Source organism: Lissotriton vulgaris, chromosome 9 (genome assembly GCF_964263255.1).
Source record: "Lissotriton vulgaris chromosome 9, aLisVul1.2, whole genome shotgun sequence".
Lineage (NCBI taxonomy): Eukaryota > Metazoa > Chordata > Amphibia > Caudata > Salamandridae > Lissotriton > Lissotriton vulgaris.
Genome location: NC_141697.1, coordinates 274,227,926 through 274,249,296, shown reverse-complemented (window position 1 = coordinate 274,249,296; position 21,371 = coordinate 274,227,926). Strand labels below are relative to the sequence as shown.

The window sequence follows — 21,371 nt, the reverse complement described above, 5'->3', positions numbered from 1 at the left end:
TTTTATCTCCCTGAGGTTTCTAACGGGAGGCAAGCAAACACAAACCATTGGAGAGTCTTCCTAAGCTGGATACCACAGCAGGGCAAAATGAGTCAGTTCTTTTCCTCCACCACAGACAGAAGCAGCAACTGCTGGCCAACCCACCCTCACACAGAAAAGGCAGCGCTCCTCACACAGTACTTCAGCTCTTCTTCTTGGCAGGGTCCTCTTTTTTCTTGAAGTAATCTAAAATCCCGGGGTTTTAGTTCCAATACTTATACCCCATCTTGTCATTGTTCTCTTTGTGGCAAGGGTCTCTGAACTCAGTCCAAGGCAGTCCTGATCTCTTTGGTCCAGCATGGACCAAGGAGGCTGAGACAGCATTGTGTAAAGGAGACACAGCCTATTCAGGGGCTAATGAAACCCCTCCCACTGCTGTAAATGCAGACCAGGTCTTTTCAGCCTAGCAATGAGTCACCCAGGCAAGGCAGGACACACTTCAAACACCCCCCTCCAGTGTGACCGTCTAGATTGAATGCACATCCCCAGCTCCTGTCACCCCAAACCCAGATGGTGAATACACAACAGGCAGAAGCACACAGGATGGTTAAACAAGAAAGGGCACACTTTCAAACACAGGATTTAAAAAAACACTTTTACTAAAAGGTGTCTTATTAACTTCTGAGTTCAGAGAGCCTAAACTAAATATCTCTATCCTATCCCAATTATAAGTTACACATGTAAGATGCTACAGTGCAGCCCCAATGATAGTATATGGGACAGACAGCCTTTAAACAGTGAAAAACTAAATAGAAAGAATTTCACTATCAGGACCTGTCACACACACCAGTACATGTCCTACCTTTCACATACACTGCACCTTGCCCATGGGGTACCTTAGACCTACCGTAGAAGTGCTTTACATACAATGAAAGGGACGGTTAGGGCCTGGCAAGTGGGTGCACTTCAAAACACACAAGATGATGGACGGAATGTTACACATTGGCAAAACATTCACCCCAGTCACAGATCTGGGTTTAATCCATCGTTATTTTGCTCACCACGCCACCCCAGTTCAGACATTGCCATATGCAAATCAGTCTTGACCCTGTGCCTCATGGGAACAGTCCAGCCTGAACTGCCAAGCCATGTCTTCCCTGGATCGGAATCAAGCATTCTAGGACCGGTTTCGGGGTTTCACCCCTCTTCAGCCAGGATAGCTTGACTCCAGTGGCGTGGTGAGCACGGGACCCACGTCTGGGCATACCCTTCCCACATAGGGCGAACAGCAAAACACACAAGATGATGGACGGAATGTTGCACATTGGCAAAACATTCACCCCCAGTCACAGATCTGAGTTTAATCCATCGTTATTTTGCTCACCACGCCACCCCAGTTCAGACATGTCCATATGCAAATCAGTCTTGATCCTGTGCCTCATGAGAACAGTCCAGACTGAACTGCCAAGTCATGTCTTCCCTGGACTAGAATCAAGCATCCTAGGACCGGTTTCAGAGTTTCACCCTTCTTCAGCCAGGATAGCTTGACTCCAGTGGCGTAGTGAGCACGGGACCCACTTGTGAGTGCACTTGCCAGGTCAACATGGCAGTTTAAAACTGCACGCAGACACTACCGTGGTGGGTCTGAAACACATTTACAGGGCTACTCATGTGAGTGGCACAACCAATGCTAAAGGTCCACAAGTAGCATTTGATTTACAGGCCCCGGCACACTCAGTGCACTTTACTAGGGACTTAACAGTAAATCAAATATGCCAATTATGGATAACCAATCATAATTTACACAGAGAGCATATGCACTTTAGCACTGGTCAGCATTTGTAAAGTGCCCAGAATCCTATAGCCAACAAAAACAGAGTAGGAAGAATAAGAGGCAAAAAGCTAAAAGTTTGGGGGTAAACCTGCAAAAAGGGCCAGGTCTCATACAACCAATACTTGCACTCGTCATTCACACACGGGAAAGCACTGCTCTCTACCTGTACTGTACCCTTCCCAGGCACACAAACATCCAGTGCAGAGTCACTGCTCCTGCGCTGCACAGCAATTTATATCTACCCAATGTAGGCTAACGGTGAGCTAAGACACAGTTGTGGAATGTGTGTGAGCTGGTAAGCCTCACTCCAGTGACACATGTTAAAAAGGACCTGTTCCCTCCTACTGATCCCTACAAGGAATGCTGCAACCCCTGCGCTCGTGCTTCTTAACTCGTGGTGAAGGCAGTAGTCCTCTACCACTATGAGGGTATCCGGGTCCAGCAAGATCGCAATCTGTGAGCTAGGTCTAGGTCATCACTCACACGGATGATCCGTGTTTGCCTATGAAAAAAAAAATCAGCATTAGGGATTAGACATCAGTACAGTTGGGGACCCAGGGCATGGGGACACATGCATTGCCATACAGAAGACATTTTCTCCATCCTAACAGTTGCACTGGGACTGCCGTTAGCTTCAAGACGAATTCAATGCGTGGAACAAAAACTAAAGGTCCTTCATTGAACATGTGGGTTGCGAATATAATCAAATGTCTGTCCTACTGGTAAAATTCAATTAGGAATCTCACTAAAACACCAGCTGTGACTGCGCAGTATGTCCCCTCAGTGATTGGTGATTTGTCAACCTGTAAACTCCCTGCCTAGTCTGTGCAAGAAAACTCAGCCAGCTTCTCTTTGCAAAGATCTGGGTAATAGTGTGGTGCTGTGGGAAACAAAAGTAGACAACCTCCAACTCTTGTCCTCCAAAAGCAAACATGCTTCCTCCTCTTCTTAACAGTGGACATTTCCTGTTCTGTGCACACAGCCTCAATACATCTATATATGTCAGTAATTTTAACAGTTGCCCATCCAGAGGATCAGAACACTAAGACTGATTTCTAAAACCAGAACTGTGGTATAAAACTATCCACTCATTTTCAGCACAGATCAACTAGCATTTCATTGAGCTCTGTCAGATTTATTTTTGTTAAGCGAAAAAGGTGCTAGTGCTTTTTTGACATGGAGTGCTTTGATAGGTACACATCACCTACATATAAAATAGTTACCACCTACATCTCATAAGCCTTTAAAGTGCTCACATAAACCTATAGTAACCAATAACCCCCCCCACCCCCCCAAAGGAAAATAGCCCTCACCAGTGGAAACAAATAAACACTGAATAAACACCAGCACAGCCACAAACTAAATGCAATTCAAAGAAAGGAAAAGGGGACTGAAAGAGTCATTTCTATTTCTTCCTGTAGGGGCCAATAAAATGTAACTTTGGTAAAAAAGGTAGCAGCAAGAAATACTGGGCCAGCATTATTCTGCTTGAGTTTTGTCATTTAGGGATGTCACTAAAATATTATTCCTTCTTCCATTTGTTTTTTTCAGTTTTGTTGTCTTTGGTCTAAAGATGCAGGTTTAAAAGCAAGTTTTAGGTCTTATTTAACTATTTTATTAACTGCTAAGAATCAGGAAATATCAAACATATATTTGATATTTTGGCTACATTTAATTCTTTCACTGATAGGTAAAATGGCTGGTTTCATAAGAATCTTTCCCAATACGTATCTTCACATTTACCCACAGACAGAGAATGGGTGAAACCCTTTGATATATCGGCCCATTTTCTAACGAGTTAGTATTGATAGTAGGTGAATTACCAAACACCCCATGCTTTAAACATTCAATGCAAGGTGTAGTGACAAGTATATGTGAAATCAATGCAAGGTGTAGTGAGAAGTATATGTGAAAAGAGCACTGCCACCAAGCATCTGAGATAGTGGTGAAAACATGACACCAGACTGCTGCAAAAAATTCTTACCAAGTTCAACAAAGATTGGAGTGATATTGTTTGTATTTGCAGTAATTCAGCTACGTCTATGAAAAGGTTGTTTGAGGACCTGCCAAAATTGGTACCTGAGCTGAATTGCTTCCCTGTAAGAGATCTTTGCCACTTGCTAGATGATATGCTGAAAGCATCTTTACAATCTTCAGAGTTAATGAAGAGTGCTTTTGACTTTTTAGTCAATTCTGGTGCACTTTTTATTATGCGTGGGACCTAAAACGCGAATATTTCTCATTTTGTGCCTTGTATGGCATCAAAGAAAGAGCCTTTTCAACTGTGTCATTTAACCGGTGGTTCTCTGTCCTAGAGGCTGTGAATGCTATATTATACATGTGCGACCATTAATCGAATTTTTGCTTCTTGATGATGCCAAAGGCAAGAACTGTGAGGATCTTCGGTCGCATATTGATAGTGATGTAAAAAAAAGTACACTCTACTGCATTCTTAGATTTTTACAGGAACACATGAATGCTGCAGTGGACATAATCAAGAAAACTAGTGTCTGAAAATACCCTTGTCTACTAGGTGTTCAGCGTGATTGGTGTAGATGTGAAACATCTCATTGATAGTAGGCTGGGCGATACTTTTATGACTTTGGCACTGCAACATGCTGCATGTTAGAATGCTTTCCACTTGGAAATCAAAGAAATGTTATGGAGCAGTTCAGGAAATTTTATTTTACAATGCACAAGAAATGGCTTGCATTGATGTATAGAAATGTCCCCTCACCAACCATGGCATTTGAAGTCAATACATCCTCACTGTGGTACTCTGCACATGTTCTAGATCCCTTCCATAAAGGGGAATTTTTTCCGTACTTTGAAAAGCACTGCTTCATTTTTGACCGTTTCAGTAACTCTGAGGGCATATGCGCCCAGTTTAATGCATATGTTGCAGAATCTGTCCCAGAGAATCCCAATCTTCAATGCACCAGTATTGGCAAATGTTGAAAGTGCCTTTTCACAGATAAACGTTTACATGGGAAGAAAAGAGCGAGCGCATATGACCAAAGACTCACTGAAGAAGTATTGTATGGTGCATTACAATAAGTTTAATTTGTATATATAAACATGTATTTGGACCTAATTTACACCATACTTACACTGTCTATATACCATGCACTATCAGTGCAAAAAGCAAGCAACAATAAAAGCAAAATGTACCATAAAAAAGAGAAAAACACTGTTTCTGTTATTTTTAATGGCACTGATTTTTTAGGGTATTGAAATCACTGAATAACACTGAAAACCCCAGCAGAATATACCAAAATTAGAAACTGAAAACAGGAAAGTCTAACTATAATAATGATTCTACAACAAAGTGATGCATGACACAAGAAATTGTACCATCTAACATGTTCCTGGATTTTATATTAGTTTACACATTGAGTCACTTTAAGACCAGATCCTTTGGGCAATAATTTTATTTTGAGATGGGCTGCCAATTGTTTTGTGGGTAAGAACTAAGCCACCCAGTGGATCCTTGTCTCCCTTACCAAAAACTCTTCACTGCTATGTCAGGACTATCAGGATTAGACCCTACTAAATTAGAACAATTTGCTTCAATTTGCTTCAATTTTGAGAGCCAAGTAATGGTAATAATTACTAATTAGGTCATGGTTGGTTTCACACAGATCTCTTGTATGGACAAAATTGTGAAATGACTCCATCATTCTAGATCATTGCTTATTGCAGCGCTGGATATAAGATTCCTACCCTGGCGCGCAGCCTTGACCTTTGCATCCATCCAAGACCACAGATATTATAGCCAATTATCAAGTTCAAGCAATGTTAAAAACAATGATCTGTTCACACTGTCAGTTTGGGTACAGGCTGTCTCATAGCGCCATGTCAACCCATTTTGCATATATTGTAAAATTGGTTATTGGAAACAGTTAAGGGCAAAACAACTTTAGTTATTTTGCTTAACCTCTTTGTTACTACACAGTAGATCAGCAAGTATTGTTTGAAATATTGTAGAAGTGTATGGTAAAATTGCCATGCTCTATTATTTAGGCCGAAATGAAGGACCATTGACTAGTAAAACAGCCCTTTGTAGCTTACAGGCAACCATTGTTAAGTCAGCCAGTGTTGAAAAAGATGTGATCTTTCTGGAATTCTGAGAGCCTATTCGACAAGGCATAAAGCAACAGCTGTTCTATGGTTGATAACAATTGTCCTTCCACACGTTTGTTAAAATGCTACTACAAAATCAGATTTTTTACTGGATACAGGCACTTGAGTCGACTCTGGTAGAAGAGGCAGCAACTGAAAAACTGTTTATATAGATGGTGATTAAATTTCAAACCCCTCCCAGTGGTTTCTCTCTGCTTGGAATTTTATACAAAGAGTTATTAACATAGGGAGCATCCCATACTGATAAAGGAAATAGTACTTCCTCGAAGCAATAGTTGACCAGCAATCCTCTGGATTGATTTGCAATTTACTCAGCTTCAGTTTTGGATGTGGGGTTATGCCACAATTAATTATGAGGAGAGAAAAGCTGGTACAGATTATAACAGCTGCTCTTTCACAATCCAGAATTTGATTCTCCCCCCCTACTATCATGCAGGCCTTAAAGCCTAAATGGGCTCCCAATGTAATATAGCATGGATAATCATAACATAAGGAAGAATGATTGATTTAAAAATGTGAAAAAGCGGGATCATTTGAGTCCAGGCACAAATTTAGGGCGTATTGCTCAGCGGAAGATATTCATGCTTGAAACCTTTTACTATAGATACCATTTTTATCTGTGTCTTGGCTGCACATTTCATGTACAGTATGGTATGTACTGAGTCTGGCCTCATGCTACATTATCTGTACACTGATATCTTCTGTGTTTAATCCCAAAATCTGCACCCAGTATTCTGCATGTGTTAGGAGCTGGACACAAGAAAAGCTGTCTGTGTCTGGAGGTTCCGGATTTAAAGCATGGATGATTGCTTTTGGAAGCTACCTTGCCAGCCAGGGAAGGGGACACAAAGCTGGAATGTGACCTCTAAGGAAACTTCCAGAAGGAAAAAGTATGAAACAGACAAAAAACTGCCAAAATTCAGCCACAACAACAGCAGCACATAGTACTCAGAGGAAAAGACAACCAAGAAACCGTAACAGAAACATCCAAGAGCGTTGTGACAAACATGATGACAACCTCTGAGAGTTTATATAGAAAAAAATACCTAGACAGTGTGAGAAGTTAGGAAATAATTCCCCACAACTTGGGCTGGGTAAACCCCAGAGGAATTAATGGGATGGCATTCATGATGGATTGGGCTGAGAAATAGGAAGTTCTGCCCCATCATGGCAATATCACTTCCTGCCTAATTATTTCTCTAAAGAAGGCATGGTGTCCCCAGGAACCCAATCCCCCCCCCACCCCTGAATGGCCACCGAAGAGAGGGATCTCATACTGCTGCAGTTAAAGCTGCAGATAGGCGCACCTGATCCTGTTGCATGGATGCCCTCTGCAGGCGTGCATGAGCCCCTGACAAGGGATTATTCTGTGAGCGCACCCGACAGTATGGGACCTCCAGTGCCTATGTTCAGTTAAACTCATCCTTCTACAGGCTGGTACCTTCTGTACCAATCTTCATATTCACCCTGTCTGCAGTCTGGATATTCCCAACCCTCCGCCTTCCGTCTCATACTAGATGTTACCATCTTCTGGTTGTGCTCTCAGTTTAATATCGGAATCCTTAAGTCAGAACTTTTTGTTACCGAATACCCTAGGCTTTGCATAAACTAATGCAGTGCTTTCCAAACTTTTCATGTTGGTGACACACTTTTTAGACATGCATCCTTTCACAACACAGAAATTCAGTTTTACTACCAAACCGGAGGTTAAACTAACCGCATACAGGAGATACAGACAAATACATTCATGTCATAGAAATTGTAAATAACGAAATGTATAGGGATGCAACATATCTCACGAAAACCTTTCATTGATATTTTAAAAAATATATGATTTGTAAGATAATAACACACATACATTTCCAACACCTATTGTCCTTTATGAGTAACAATATGTAAATATGTGCAAGAATTGAACAATTTGAATAAAACCAACAACACTTTTTTTTTAATGAGATGTATGAGGTTGATAGGATGAACACAGCTGGTCAATATTTGGTGGAATATTAGATAAAGACACTTCATTTAGTCATCAAGCATTTTCAAGCTTCCACCTTTCAGTGGCTTTAAGTTTGTTAACATTGAAAAGGATACTTCACAAATGTATGTACTAGAAACCTGCATGGGAATTTCTAATGCTTTTTTACCTATGTTTGGGTGCATTTTTGAAACACAAATCCAAAAGCTGTCTAAGTCACCCTCTTCATGCATCATTAACAGACTTCAATCATTTTTTATTTCAGCTAATTTTTCTTCGTCAATAAGTGAAAGGTTCCCACTTGCAAGACATTGATTTCTGATCCAATCATAGTCTTGAATTTGACATTTGGGAAGTAATGATGAACTTTCTCTCTGAGCAATGTTAAATTGTCAACAATCAGCAGGCTGATATCTCATATCAGCTCGCAATCAGCAGTTTTGGAAAACATTTAAAAATTGACTTCTTTCACTTTCCTTTTCCAAATTGCTATTTTGTCTCCCATGGAACAAATTTTATCTAGCACTGTTAAGATATTTTCTCCTTTTCCTTGCTTAATGGTGTTCATTGTATTCAAATGTTCAAATATGTCAGCAATACATGCCAATTTTGTGCACCAAAGTTTGTTTTGAATTAGATCGCAGAATTCGCCTTGCTGATTTTCTTCAACAAGTTGAAGCATCATTTCCCACAATTCGTATACACGACTAAGCACGCGACCTCTTGAGAGCCAACAAACGTCTGTCTGTAGTGGAAGCTTTTTAAACCTTACCCCCATTTGTTCATAAATATGAGCAAATAATCTAGATTTAAGAGGTCTGATTGTAATTGACCATTTGAACTACTTTGTCCATAACTTTTCCTAATTTATTTCCAATGGTTTGCACGGCTAGTGCTTTGCGATGTAAAAAGCAATGAGTAATTATAATGTTTTCATTCTCTTTCTTTGCTAAAGCTATAAAACCTTTTTGTTGAGCCAACCATTGAGGGTGTGCCATCCGTGCCTATTCCAACACGATTTAACAATTGCAAATGATTTTCCTTCATGAAGCAATCTAAAGTTTTAAATAGATCCTCACCTCTAGTTCTCATTGGAAGTTCTAGGCCACACAGAATTGCTCAATAATGTTGTCAGTATAAATGAAACATACAAAAAATAATAATTGTACTAGCCCGCTGACATCTGTTGATTTGTCTACTTCCAATGTAAAGATCATATTATCTTCTTAAAAAATATCCTTCATTTGCAGCTTACTATTATCAGACATATCTTGAATACAACTTCCAATTGTGTTATCTGCCAAATGTATTTTATTAACTTCTATCTCAAATTCTGGCCCACACATTATTGAACAATAGCACCGCAAGATCCTTTATGGAGATTTCAGCAATGGTGTGTGGTTCCTTGTTTTTGGCAATTATTTGAGCAACCAAGTAACTTGCGTTTGAGCTTTCTCTGATGTCTTCATTCTCTTTGTGAATGTTGCAGACGGCTTCTTTATAGATTTTGAAAGCTCAATAAAGTATTCTACTGGTTTTTCTGAACAATTGCTGGGTTTTGAGGTAAAATGCCATTTTAATGTATTTGGGACCATACATTTGCAGGTATATCCCCACAAACTAAACACTGGTGACAAGGATTGTTTTCATTACCAGAAAATGTGAACCCCAGCTTCATATAAGCTTTATTAAATAATCGAGGATTGGAGATTTTTCCTTTGCACTTCTTACGTACTGAGACAGACCGTTCAGTTGATACTTGCGTACTTTCCTCAATAGCTGCTACATTTTGTTCATCGCAAACTTCATCTTCACCAGCACTTTGCTTCTTAATTACAAACTTATCCATGTTGTATTTGTGTTTGCCTTATCTTGCCCTTGCCTAGTGACACGATCTCTGGAATGTCCAACAGCAAATCCTGAACTTCAAAAGTGTCTCCTTTAGGTTTTCACAAAATAGGTTAAACCAGTCTGGGTTAAACTATAAGTAGATTGTTTTTATATTGTACTGTACGTTACCCTTTTATTTTAAAAGATTTCTAATGAGTTTTATAACACTATTTTTTTGTGTGGTTTGTAGAAAAACTTATATTCATAATTATGATTGACCAAAACTGGATGCACTGTTGCTTGGCTCAACTGATGTCATTTGGACAAAGGCCTCATTGATTGACATTTCAATGGTGACAAAATCTAGTGAATTTGTGTGTTATTTTGAAACGCTGCTGGCGTTTTTCCCAGAACTAATTCTGTGCGTACATTTTTTGACTGTTCCAATTCATGGCAGGATTATAGATAATCAGAGTGCCTGTCGCCATGCTGTGGTAAGGGTATTAAGACATGCGAGGGCTGTCTTTAGTCACCGCCACTGCCAGATGCTTCCATGGGTCTGCGGCAGGGCAGCAAGTGTCAGTGATGCTAATGGGGCTGCCGGCCTCCCCGGCCGCTGCCAGTAACATAAGTAAACTTAAAGGTTCAAGTCCAAATTTCAGAGAGCAAATTTGATTAGCAATGCCATTTTGATGAATTGGTTCCTGTCTTTGTTGAGTGCTGTCTCTGGTGCCTATAACTCTAATACCATTATCTCAAGTGGCTGAAGTCTTTGGGACTGCTGTTCTATCGCTGCTGTCTCCAGAGCTGCTGTCTCTCGTGCCTCTGTGTGACTGATGCCTGCTCCGTCTGTTGCTATTGTATCTGGTGCCCGTATCTGTAGGGTGGCTGTTTCTGTGGCTTAAGTGTCTAGTGCTTCTGCATCCACTTCTTGCAGCCTATGGTGCTGCTGTGTCCAACGTGTCTGTTTCAAAGGCTGCTGTGTCTGGGACTGCAGGAGTGGTGCAGTGAGCGCTGCACTGCAGGAGATGCGTCGTCTTTACTCACCACCCTGCCTCTTCAACGGACCCGTGGGAGACCAGCAGCACTATGCTCCGATATGGCTCGCCGTCACAGTAGACTCCTCCTCTTCTGCCTTCTGTAGGAAGCAGCAGCGAGCCCTGGAAGGCGACGCCCAAGCCTAATGGGGCTGCCGACCTCCCCATGCCGCTGCCGGTAGGCTAAACAAGGCTGCAGGGGCGGCACAACGAGCACTGCACTCCAAGAGTGGCCAGCTGGAGATGCCGCAGTATTTACTCACTGGCGCTGCCGCTTCAACGGGCCCACAGGAGAACAGCAGCACGATGCTCCTCCTCTTCCACCTTCCGCCGGAACAGGAACTGCGTTGGTACCATGCGCTGTACTATCCTGCATGATGCATAGGCTGCGTCTCGTGCGACATGGCAGGCGACACAGAAACGTGTCGCGACACAGAGTTTGGAAAGCACTTAACGAATGATTAGTATTAGAAACCAATCTAATATCTTACATTTTTGCAAAGATCTAAGACCTCATCTCTTTACTGCAGTACAAATTTTCAACTAATTTAGAGCCTGATATAGGTCTTCGTGGATGGGTTACTCCGTCACAACAGTGACAGACATCCTGTTCGCCGAAATATGAAACCCATAGGATATAATTGCATTCATATTTTGGCAGATGGGCTATCCGTCACCATTGTGATGGAGTAACCCGTCCACTATGATCTAAATCAGGCTCAGTTTCATGAGTTGTGTGTTTAAACCTTAGGGGTATTCGTCAGGCTTTTTAAAAGAATATAGTCAAAAACTTTAAATTTGTTGTGGTCCCAATATAACACCTATCATGTTAAGCCAAAAAGTAACCTTTTCAGTACAGATCGACTCATTTTTCCTAATCTACCATAAGAAAATCCATTTATATAATGTTTTTATTCTTGCCCCTTTCATCGGAAGGTGTGTATGATTCAGTACTGTTGCACAGACAAGACTGGAATTTGCTACCTAATATTGTTTGATTTCTCTGCTGCAAAATTTTGCATCACTTTTCCTTGCATCTGAATCATATGCTAGACAGTATACGTGGCCAGTTTCTGGGATACACTGTAGGGCTGTGCAGTGCAGAGAACATCTAATTTGATATAAATTACCTTTTGCTCTAAAGGGTACGAGGCCTGGTGACTGTCTGTTCCCAGTTATTTATGAATTTTGTATCCCAGCTTGACAAAGCTGACATCTATAATTCTCCTCTTTCAGGCTAAAACTGCTCCTCTCCCACAACTCCATCTTGCGACCCAAGTACCAGTTTCAGTCTGAACTCCAAGGCTTCCAGTGGGGGACTCAAGGCACCACTGTTGCTGCCCTTCAGGACAAGGATGCTGTCCAGGCCACATGTCCATGGAGCCCAAGGGGTAATGTAATTATCTATATGTGTGTTGTTGAAAAGGTGCTTAAAGAGGTACTTGAAGTCGTATTTTACTTGGGAACTAATCACCTTGTCTTGTAATGGGTGATAGGGGCAGAATCCTCTTCTGTAACATATTTGCATGAAGACTCAAAACTTAGCTGCCAGTTGTCTGCCATGGCATGACAGCCAGCTGACATTAATGTTTTGCGGAAGTGCTCCAGCTATACTGCTGGCTGGAGTACGCTTGCTAGCCATCATTGCTTTTACAGCGGTGATCTCTTAATATGGTAGGCTACCTCTGTCGAGCAGGTAGAGGTAAGGGCCAATGTTGCATCATCAGGCGGGCTGAGTACCTGCAATTTTGTAAATGAGCCTATAGATCAAGGGCCAGATGTATGAAAGGGTTTTGCCCATTCTGTGTCTATGGGGAAATGTGTTGATACATATGGCCCCTGATCTTTTATCTACTACTAATAGGAGTTAGGCTGGAATACAAACATAGTACAAGATTTACAGCTGGGGGGGCGTGGCCAACAGCATGGCCGGTTAGGACGTGCAACTGCGGAACTCCTGAGAGGCTGCCTCGTGATCCGACGGAAAAACTTAACCTGTACCCCCAAAACACGACTGAACTGAGGCAGAAGGAGTCCTGCTCCGGATAGAGGCGAGAAAACTGAGATTTTCGGCGCTTTGACCAGGGAAAACGCTCCGGAGTATCCTGCTCGTGCACCCGACTGCACCAAGATGGCGGCTGTCGGCACCTGAGATCTCCGGGCGCTGTGAGCTCTGGTTCCCTGCCCGCCCCCTGATCGAAGGTGCCGAGGTGGGAGACACGATCGAGAACAGGCACACCCAGAGCAGGCCCTTGCGTCGGCTCCCCCCTCCTACTCTGCTGGAGATCGGTTATTATAGGGGGACCTACACTAAGATGGTGCCCGGAGCTGCGAAGGAGAGCCGGTGGCTCTGAGAGGCGCGAATCGAGCACCCGACTGACTGGCGAAGGGAGACTGGTGGTCGCGGCGGAACGAGTGGAGCGCCGCGGCGGGTGTGGGACATACCACCTACGCTGCTTGCCGGGCTCCCGGGAGGTGGATGTCGGAACCCGCCCACAACTCCGAACCCGGCTCCTGGTCCCCGGAGGATCGGTGCAGGGAGCCAGGCGGTGGCGGTGAATTCAGTGGGACACTGTGGAGGGTGCTTCTGCGGCGGACAATCATTGGGCCAGCAACGGCGAGACGCCCTGAAGGTACAGTCTTAACCCGCCCAGACCACAACACAACGGGCGGGAGCCGCGGCTGGGTCCCGACACAGGCTTGTCCTCGGGGGGTCCACGGGGAGGCAGGAAGACGCGGCAGTTAGCCCAATGAGTGAAGAGAGGGGCGGCCGGGAGGACCCAGGGCACCGACAGACAAATCGGCGCCCTAACCAACATCACCATGGGGGCCTAGACACAGACGTAGATGCTGGAATGCGCAAGTAGCAAATCATGGGGACGAGCTCTCACCGGTATTGCGACGACAATAGCGACCAAGCCTGGGGCAACTAAGGAAGTACTTGAGCATAATTAACTGCACTCGCCTCCGCAACTAGCCGGAGTAGGGGAGGTAACCGCTAAGATACACCGCCACACAGCATCTACGCAAGGGGACTGCGACGCAGGGGCACTGCTGCAATAGTTGGTGGTACGTGATCGGGAGAGGGCGAGAGGCCTGGAGTATCCATACCCGGTAGGCAGTGGACCAAAGGGTGCTCCTGACGAGGATTACTGACCCGTTGCCAGGCTCAACACCCGAGGCAGGCCGAGAAGATCCTTGGAGGTGGGGAGACACGGACGAGGCCGCAGCTGGTACGGGGTACAACGGGAGAGTCCGGGATCCGGCTCGTGGCAAAAGGAGACCAGACAGTGAGCCCTACCAATTGGAACCCTTACAGGCAGCTATAGAGGGTCGGGACCGAGGAGGCCTTGGCTAGTGAGGGAGCGCTTGGAGGTCTCGTCCAACGTCCGGGTGAAGGACGACGACTTGCCAGAGGAACACCTAGGCTGCGATCACCCGAAGAACCATGGGGAAAAAGGAGATCCCGGCGAAGGAACCCAAACAAGGCCCAATGGACAACTTTGCTGCGCCGCGCCAGGTGACGGAAGGCCTCCCTGCGGCCCCGAACATGCATTCTGACACCGATCTACTAATGGCGGCAATCCAGGCCTCCCGCGCAGATATCCAGGAGTCCAGGGCGGCATTGGAGGTCAAAATCGGCGAGGTGGGGTCGGAAGTGACACTCCTACGACAGGACTTCCGAAATCTGTCCGACAGGGTCACCTCGGCGGAGACACGGCTGGGAGAGGCCGAAGATTCGATCACGACCCTGCGAAAAGACATGGCGGAGCTACAGGCCTCACATCGCCAGCTCATCTAGAAAGTGGACGATGCTGAGAATAGGGCCAGGCGTAACAACCTACGCTTTGTCGGATTTCGAGAAGGAATTGAAAAGAACGATATGGTGTCCTTCCTGTACTCGTGGCTAAGAGAAACATTCCCACTGGCACAATTTTCACCGTGTTTCATAATAGAAAGGGCGCACAGAGCTCTCCTTGCGAAGCCACCGGAGGGGGCAAGACCACGCCCGGTTATTGCACGTTTTTTTAACTTTGCGGACAGAGACATGATACTGAAAGAGGCGAGGAAGATGGGCGAGATTCGGCTGGAAAACTCGCACGTCATGATATTTCCGGACTACAGTCAGGAGGTGCAAAAGCAGAGACGATCCTTTGACTCGGTGAAGGCCAAACTTAGAGACTTAAAAATTTCATATATGCTACTGTTCCCGGCGAAACTTAAGGTGATATTCAATGAGCAGACACTCTTTTTCACACACCCAGAAGACGGCTGGCAATGGCTGGAAGAGCGTCCGATCCTCAATAGCAGAGAGACCGCGATACGTGATGCACTGGATAGGTCACTGAAGAATGCGACTCACTGGGAACTTCCGAAGCCCCAGAGACTGAAATCCAGGCGATCTAAGAGGCAAACCCCAGCAACGCCTTATAGAGACCGTGATACCGGGAAGGCAAGAAGAGGTGCGGCTGCACCGGGGTCGGGATTTACAGTGTTGCGCAACACGGCACGATCGGAAGGAGATGAGGAAGAGACACTCGATAGCCACACATCAGGTGGAGAAGGAGAAGAGGAAGAGGGACAATCAGATCATCCGTTGGTACGGGAGATCCGAGTGCTGGAACAGGACCTGTCGGGACAGCACAGTGCGCCAGAGTCCGAGACTCAAGACTCCAAATCCTAGCAGAGAAAGGCCTAGAACGCGAGACGCACTATGCTTACAGAAACATGGAGAAGCAGATGGAGAATCGATGACTTGGTGGACTTGCAGGCCTGGAATGGCAGCCCGCTACAGGGAAGCACGCAAGTTGACACACCACCTTTATTGTGTTTTGTTTGACACGTTTGTAGGGTTGTTTGGTGTTTACTAGGGAGGGTTTGGTGGGTGGGCGACAGGCCTACTCCTTCGGAAAGCTATGTCTAGTTTACGGACACAACTGGAAGGGGAGGGAGGGGGATTTTCAAGCTTGTTGGGGCAGGGGAATGGGAGGGAATTGGTGGGGGACACTGAAGACTCAGGTACAGGATCAATTAAGCAGGCTGTGCTTTCGTATCACCTCCAACTGTAAGGGTGGGGACACCTATAGCCACAGCGCTCTCCAATGGCAGGTACCGTAGACACATCGCAAGGGGCAGGCAGGAGGTTGAATATCCTGACGTGGAATGTAAATGGGCTAGGATAAAAGATAAAGAGAGGTCTAGTGAACGTGTACATTAAAAAGATCGACCCTGACATTATTTTCCTGCAGGAAACCCACCTTAGGAGTACTCAGTGTGCCTTCATTGCTAGAGGCAGATACAGGGTATTGGTCCATGCGGGATACACATCTGACTCCAGGGGAGTGGCAGTCATAGTTAGAAAATCCCAACCTTTCTCTATTACCCGTACATGGATTGACCCACAGGGCACATATGCTGGAGTGCAGGGTTACTGGAACAGACACACATATACCCTGATCTCCGTCTACGCACCACCCAAACTACAGTCACGCACGAATACCTCGATTGCAAACATACTTTTCGACACAGCGGACACAATACAGGTGGTAGGGGGAGACTTTAATGATGTGATGAATGTCAAACTGGATAGATCAGGCAGTACAGTTGGAGACGAACACAGGACTGCATTATTTGGCCAGATGTCCACCTTGGGACTGACGGATGTATGGCGGTGGCTCCACCCGACGCAGCGCGCCTACTCCTATTATTCCGGGGCACATAGGACGTTCTCGCGCCTTGACTATGTTTTCATGTCCAGGCAGTATCTGAGTACAGGGGATAACGCAGACTACAGTGCCAGGGGCATATCTGACCACTCACCGATGTATGTGAGAGTGGGGCGTGACAGAGCTAGGGACGCGGGATCCTGGCGCCTCGCAGCCTGGGATCTTCAAAACGCAAAAATACTGAGAGACGTGAGGACAGACATAAAGGTATATTTTGCAGACAACGAAGGTTCGGAAGACTCGAAAATCACTCTATGGGAGGCCCTGAAACCGGTCCTACGCGATAGGATTAGACTCAGACTAGGTGAGGACAGACAGAGGCTTCAGGCAGAGGTAGCAGCCCTGGAACAGGCTATTCTAAAATGGGAGGGCAAATACTTAACCCATAAGTCCGAAGACACTCTATGGCGGTTACTCGACGTCCAGAAGCAATATCGGGAACTGGTAACCAACGAATCCAGGACCCAGTCATTAGCCACCCTACACAGATTATATGACGTGGGAGACAAGTCAGGGAAATTATTGGCATGGCTCAGCAAAAAAGAGAGAGCGGAGAGGTGGAGAGACAGTATTGACACTGCAAGGGGTACTGCGGTCAGCACCGACGCTGAGATAGCAGTGGCCTTCGCTACCCATTATGAAACCTTTTACGGAACCCGAGACCTGGCGACGCACGAGGAGGCCCTTCAATACCTGGAAGGTACCACCTTGCCGGTCCTATCCCCGGAAGACATGGGGGCACTGGAAGAGGACATAACAACTGACCTTATCGCAAGTGCTATAGCCAGGCTTCGACCAGGTAAACCCCCAGGCCCAAATGGCTTCCCTGCAGAACTCTTTAAACTCACGGCGGACTTACTGACCCGTCATCTTAGGGGACTCCTCGTTGGTGCCTTTGAGATGGGAGAACTCCCACCGGACCTCACTATGGCCATGATAATACCACTATACAAGGAGGGCAAGCCACGGAGTGACTGTGCCTCCTACCGGCCGATATCTTTACTCAACACAGAAGTGAAAGTGCTGGCGACCATCTTGGCAGTCCGCTTGAGGGCGGTCATCGCGGGCCTGGTACATATGGACCAGTCGGGTTTCCTACCAGATAGGGCGACGAAGCTAAATCTCAGGAGAACCCACAACTGGCTCCAAGAGGTGAAGGAGAGAGAAGTCCCACACTGGTTCCTCTCCCTGGACGCCGAAAAGGCGTTCGATGCGGTTCATTGGCCCTTTTTGTTTGCAGTGCTGCAGAAGTTTGGATTCGGACCAAAGTTCACGGCATGGATCCGATTACTCTATACTGGCCCGAGGGCCAGGGTGCGGGTCAACGGGATACTGTCCCGCGAGTTCCAAATCCAAAGAGGTACCAGACAGGGCTGCCCCCTGTCCCCACTTCTCTTTACGCCCGTTATTGAGGTGCTAGCAGCCAGAATCTGACACAATTCAAACATCCACGGCTTTACCGCTGGGGAGACGGCACTGCACCCTGAAAAGATCTCGCTCTACGCAGACGATGTCCTGCTCTGTATTACGGAGCCAGAGACAACCTTGCCGGAGCTCTTCAGAGAGCTGGAGCGCTATGGGGGGATGGCGGGTCACAACATAAATTGGCACAAATCAGTACTCTATGATCCGCGGGGCGCAATCAGTGGGGGAGACTACCAGGGGAACTGATGACAACAGCTGAAGGATTCCAATACCTCGGGGTTTATATTACGACGAACGTTACTCTTACGTTCCAAAGAAACCTGGAGCGAATCATCACGAACGCGGTGGCGGATATGGACCGCTGGAGACAGCTTCCTTTAACACTTCTGGGTAGGGCGGCCATGTACAAAATGGTTATTCTGCCGAAATTCCTATACGCCCTGCAAAATGAATAATATCCACTACCGGCGGCGGTCTTCAACAGGATTCACGCAGATTTAAGATCTTTTCTTTGGCTAGGCAAACAGGCAAGGGTGGCCCTGACCACACTACAGAGGCAGCAATATAGCGGGGGAATCTCACTCCCCAATTTGGAGGCCTACTACTGGGCGGAACACCTGACTCCAATTACTGATTGGCTCCATGCGCCGGCGGAACACCCGACGTATGCATTAGAAAGAGCTAAGCTGGCGCCCAAAAACATACTGCGATATCTTTACGGGAATGTTCGGGGGGCCCACCTTCTCCCTGCTACATCCATAACGCTAAGGGCATGGACGAAAGCTACACAACGCATGGGCTGGGAAAAGAAACCCACGCGGCAGACACCGCTGTGGCATTGCCACTGGCTGCACGAGCTGCATAAACTACGCGGATTCCAGAGGTGGGACGACATCGGCATTTCCACCATAGGAGATGTAATAGCAAGGGGGGAGTTGAAGTCGTTCCGAGCTCTTCAGGCGGAGTTTGGGCTACACAATACGCAACATTTCAAATATGTCCAGCTGCGCCATGCCTGGAAGGCCCAAAATATCACGCTTACTGATATTCCTGAGTACGCATCACTGGAAGGGAGGCTTCTTCAAGAACACATGGTAGGGAAGGCGGTGTCCCTTACTTACAAATCACTGACGAATCTCATGCTGGGTGACTTAACAAACTTAGACACACGTGGGAGGCAGAGGTGGGGGAGATGGAGGACCTGGACTGGGAGATAGTCTTGATGCACCCCCGGGAAGTGGCTATCAAGTCTAGGCTACGACTGATTCAATTTAACTTTCTTCATAGAACATACTTCGACAGGGTGCGTCTATGCAAAATGGGGAAAATAGAGGAACCAGGATCCTTAGATGCCTACAGGAAGAGGGGGATTTCTTTCATACTGTATGGACGTGTGCTGTAATACAGAGGTACTGGGCGCAGATCTTCCGGGAACTGGAGGAGATCCTCGGGGCTCACATCCCCATTGACCCCAAGTTAGCGCTGCTTGGAATGACGACCGAAGTAGACCTGACCCGCCCACTACTCACTTTCTTGGTCCTGGCATTGGTTGTTGCCAAACGAGATATTGCAAAACATTGGGGAGCTTCTGCACCCCCAGAATTAGAGGAGTGAAGAAGAGGCCTGGACCTATATATGGCAGCGGAAAGGGTCACGTATAAGGCCAGGGGCTGTCCCAAAACATTTCGGAAAGTCTGGTCTAAATGGAGACACTACCATGGATTGGATGGAGGGCTGTAGCAGGGTGAGGGATGGAAGGGGGGTGCGACACAGCTCTTAGACAGCGGGGGTATAGGTTGGACTGTGTAGACATAATGTTGACCGCATAAGATGTAGTGGGCCACCTGGTAAGGCAGGCCTGGAACGAATGAGTGTCCTTGACTGATAGTGGGGGGAAAGGGGGAAGGGTAAAGATGCAAAAATGATGCTTTTTCTATCGTCTAATTATATATAGAAGAATCCTAACTTGAGTTTGTTACCTTCAGTCACTGAGGGAGGGGGGAGGTATGTTCAAATAATTAAAAATGCAGAAACTTGGATGGCCTATGACCGACTGTAGCTGGTAATCATAGGTGCAAATAATACATCGAACATGTTCGCCGCCCGACCTCCGGGGTGTGGGCTAAATGGCCATGTATCTTCCAGGGCGAAATGTAACAACAGCTTATGTATACTGGGGTTCCCCGGCAGACTGTATAATGGCTCCTTGTGTATCTGCAATAAAAAATAAAAAAAATAAAAAAAAGATTTACAGCTGGGATATTGTGCAATCGACAAAGTAAAATGGCTGCAGTGAGATATTATTCCCAGGTTGAGACATTTGTAGCCTCGTGTCCCGGAACAAAATATACTATTTCAAATATTTGTGTAATTCTGGTCTGCTCTTCCCCTTGCACTTCAGTGGGTAGTCAGGTCTCATTGGGAGTCCTCTTTGATGCAGGAAATATCTGAAGAAGACTGGGGCACTTTGTAGGAGCATGTTTCTAATAACACAAGAAAAGAGTAGAACATACAAATGTTATATGACTAGTTCTGTACTCCAGCTAAATTGTACGGCATGTATCCCGTATTACACTTGAAAAGGTGGAGAGGTTGTGGAATGCTCGCAGACTTTTTGCAAATTTGGTGGTGGTGCCCCAGGGTGGTCATATGATCCTAGGAAAGTCTCTGGGCCATAAAGGCTATTTTGGCGTACCCCATCCTCCACCCTCTGAGTAGATCTATTCGGTCTCAGGTCTGTGTCGATGATATCTTGGAATTCATTTCACCTGCAAAGTTGTCAGTAGCCTTCAAATTACAGAAGCCTGATCCTGCATCAATAAGCAAATGTCAATGGTGATCATTAAATATTCTTGCTATGGAATATCTTACCTTTAATTTACTTTCAGCTTAAACAGGGAAAATTCCACGATTGACATCACCTAGAAACCATGAATCGATGACTTGTGAAAGGGAATCTCATTCCCTATTGGACTGATGGTGTTAGCACTATTTTCTTTAACTATGAAGTACATTTGAGGCAAAAGGGTGAATACCGATTTGGTGTGTATTTATTTGTAATGGATTTGGGGGAGTCTTAGAGCTCTTTGATTTTTTTGTAGAACAAGGAAGGTGAGCAGTGACCACTGTTTAATTGGACCGGGTATGCTTTTGAGATTCGTTGGTTATTTGTTAGTTTGAGGTAGGCCCTGACTGATTGTTTCTATGATTAATCTGTACATGGTCTTGTTGAACCATTTTGCAGTTTGAATATGCACTGTTGTGGCTTGCCTCTATGGTAACACGTAAATAGAACTATTTTCTCTGGCAATGCTGAGGTAAATAGGTTGCGTAAAACACTCAGTGAATGCATTATGGGGTGTATTTACTGGCAACTTTAAAACTATTACACTGCATGGAACTCCCATAAATGTCCCCAA

General features: G+C 45.6%; 1 protein-coding gene across 4 annotated transcripts in view; it reads left to right on the top strand.

Moving 5' to 3' along the window:
- The window catches only part of NOXRED1 (NADP dependent oxidoreductase domain containing 1), a 192,154-nt gene that overhangs the window by 144,704 nt on the left and 26,079 nt on the right, over positions 1-21,371 (top strand). For all 4 annotated transcript variants that reach the window (XM_086936624.1, XM_086936623.1, XM_086936625.1 and 1 more), the window contains one exon: positions 12,038-12,192. In XM_086936624.1, coding sequence (XP_086792750.1) covers positions 12,038-12,192 — 155 coding nt within the window. The remainder of the gene's footprint in view (positions 1-12,037; positions 12,193-21,371) is intronic.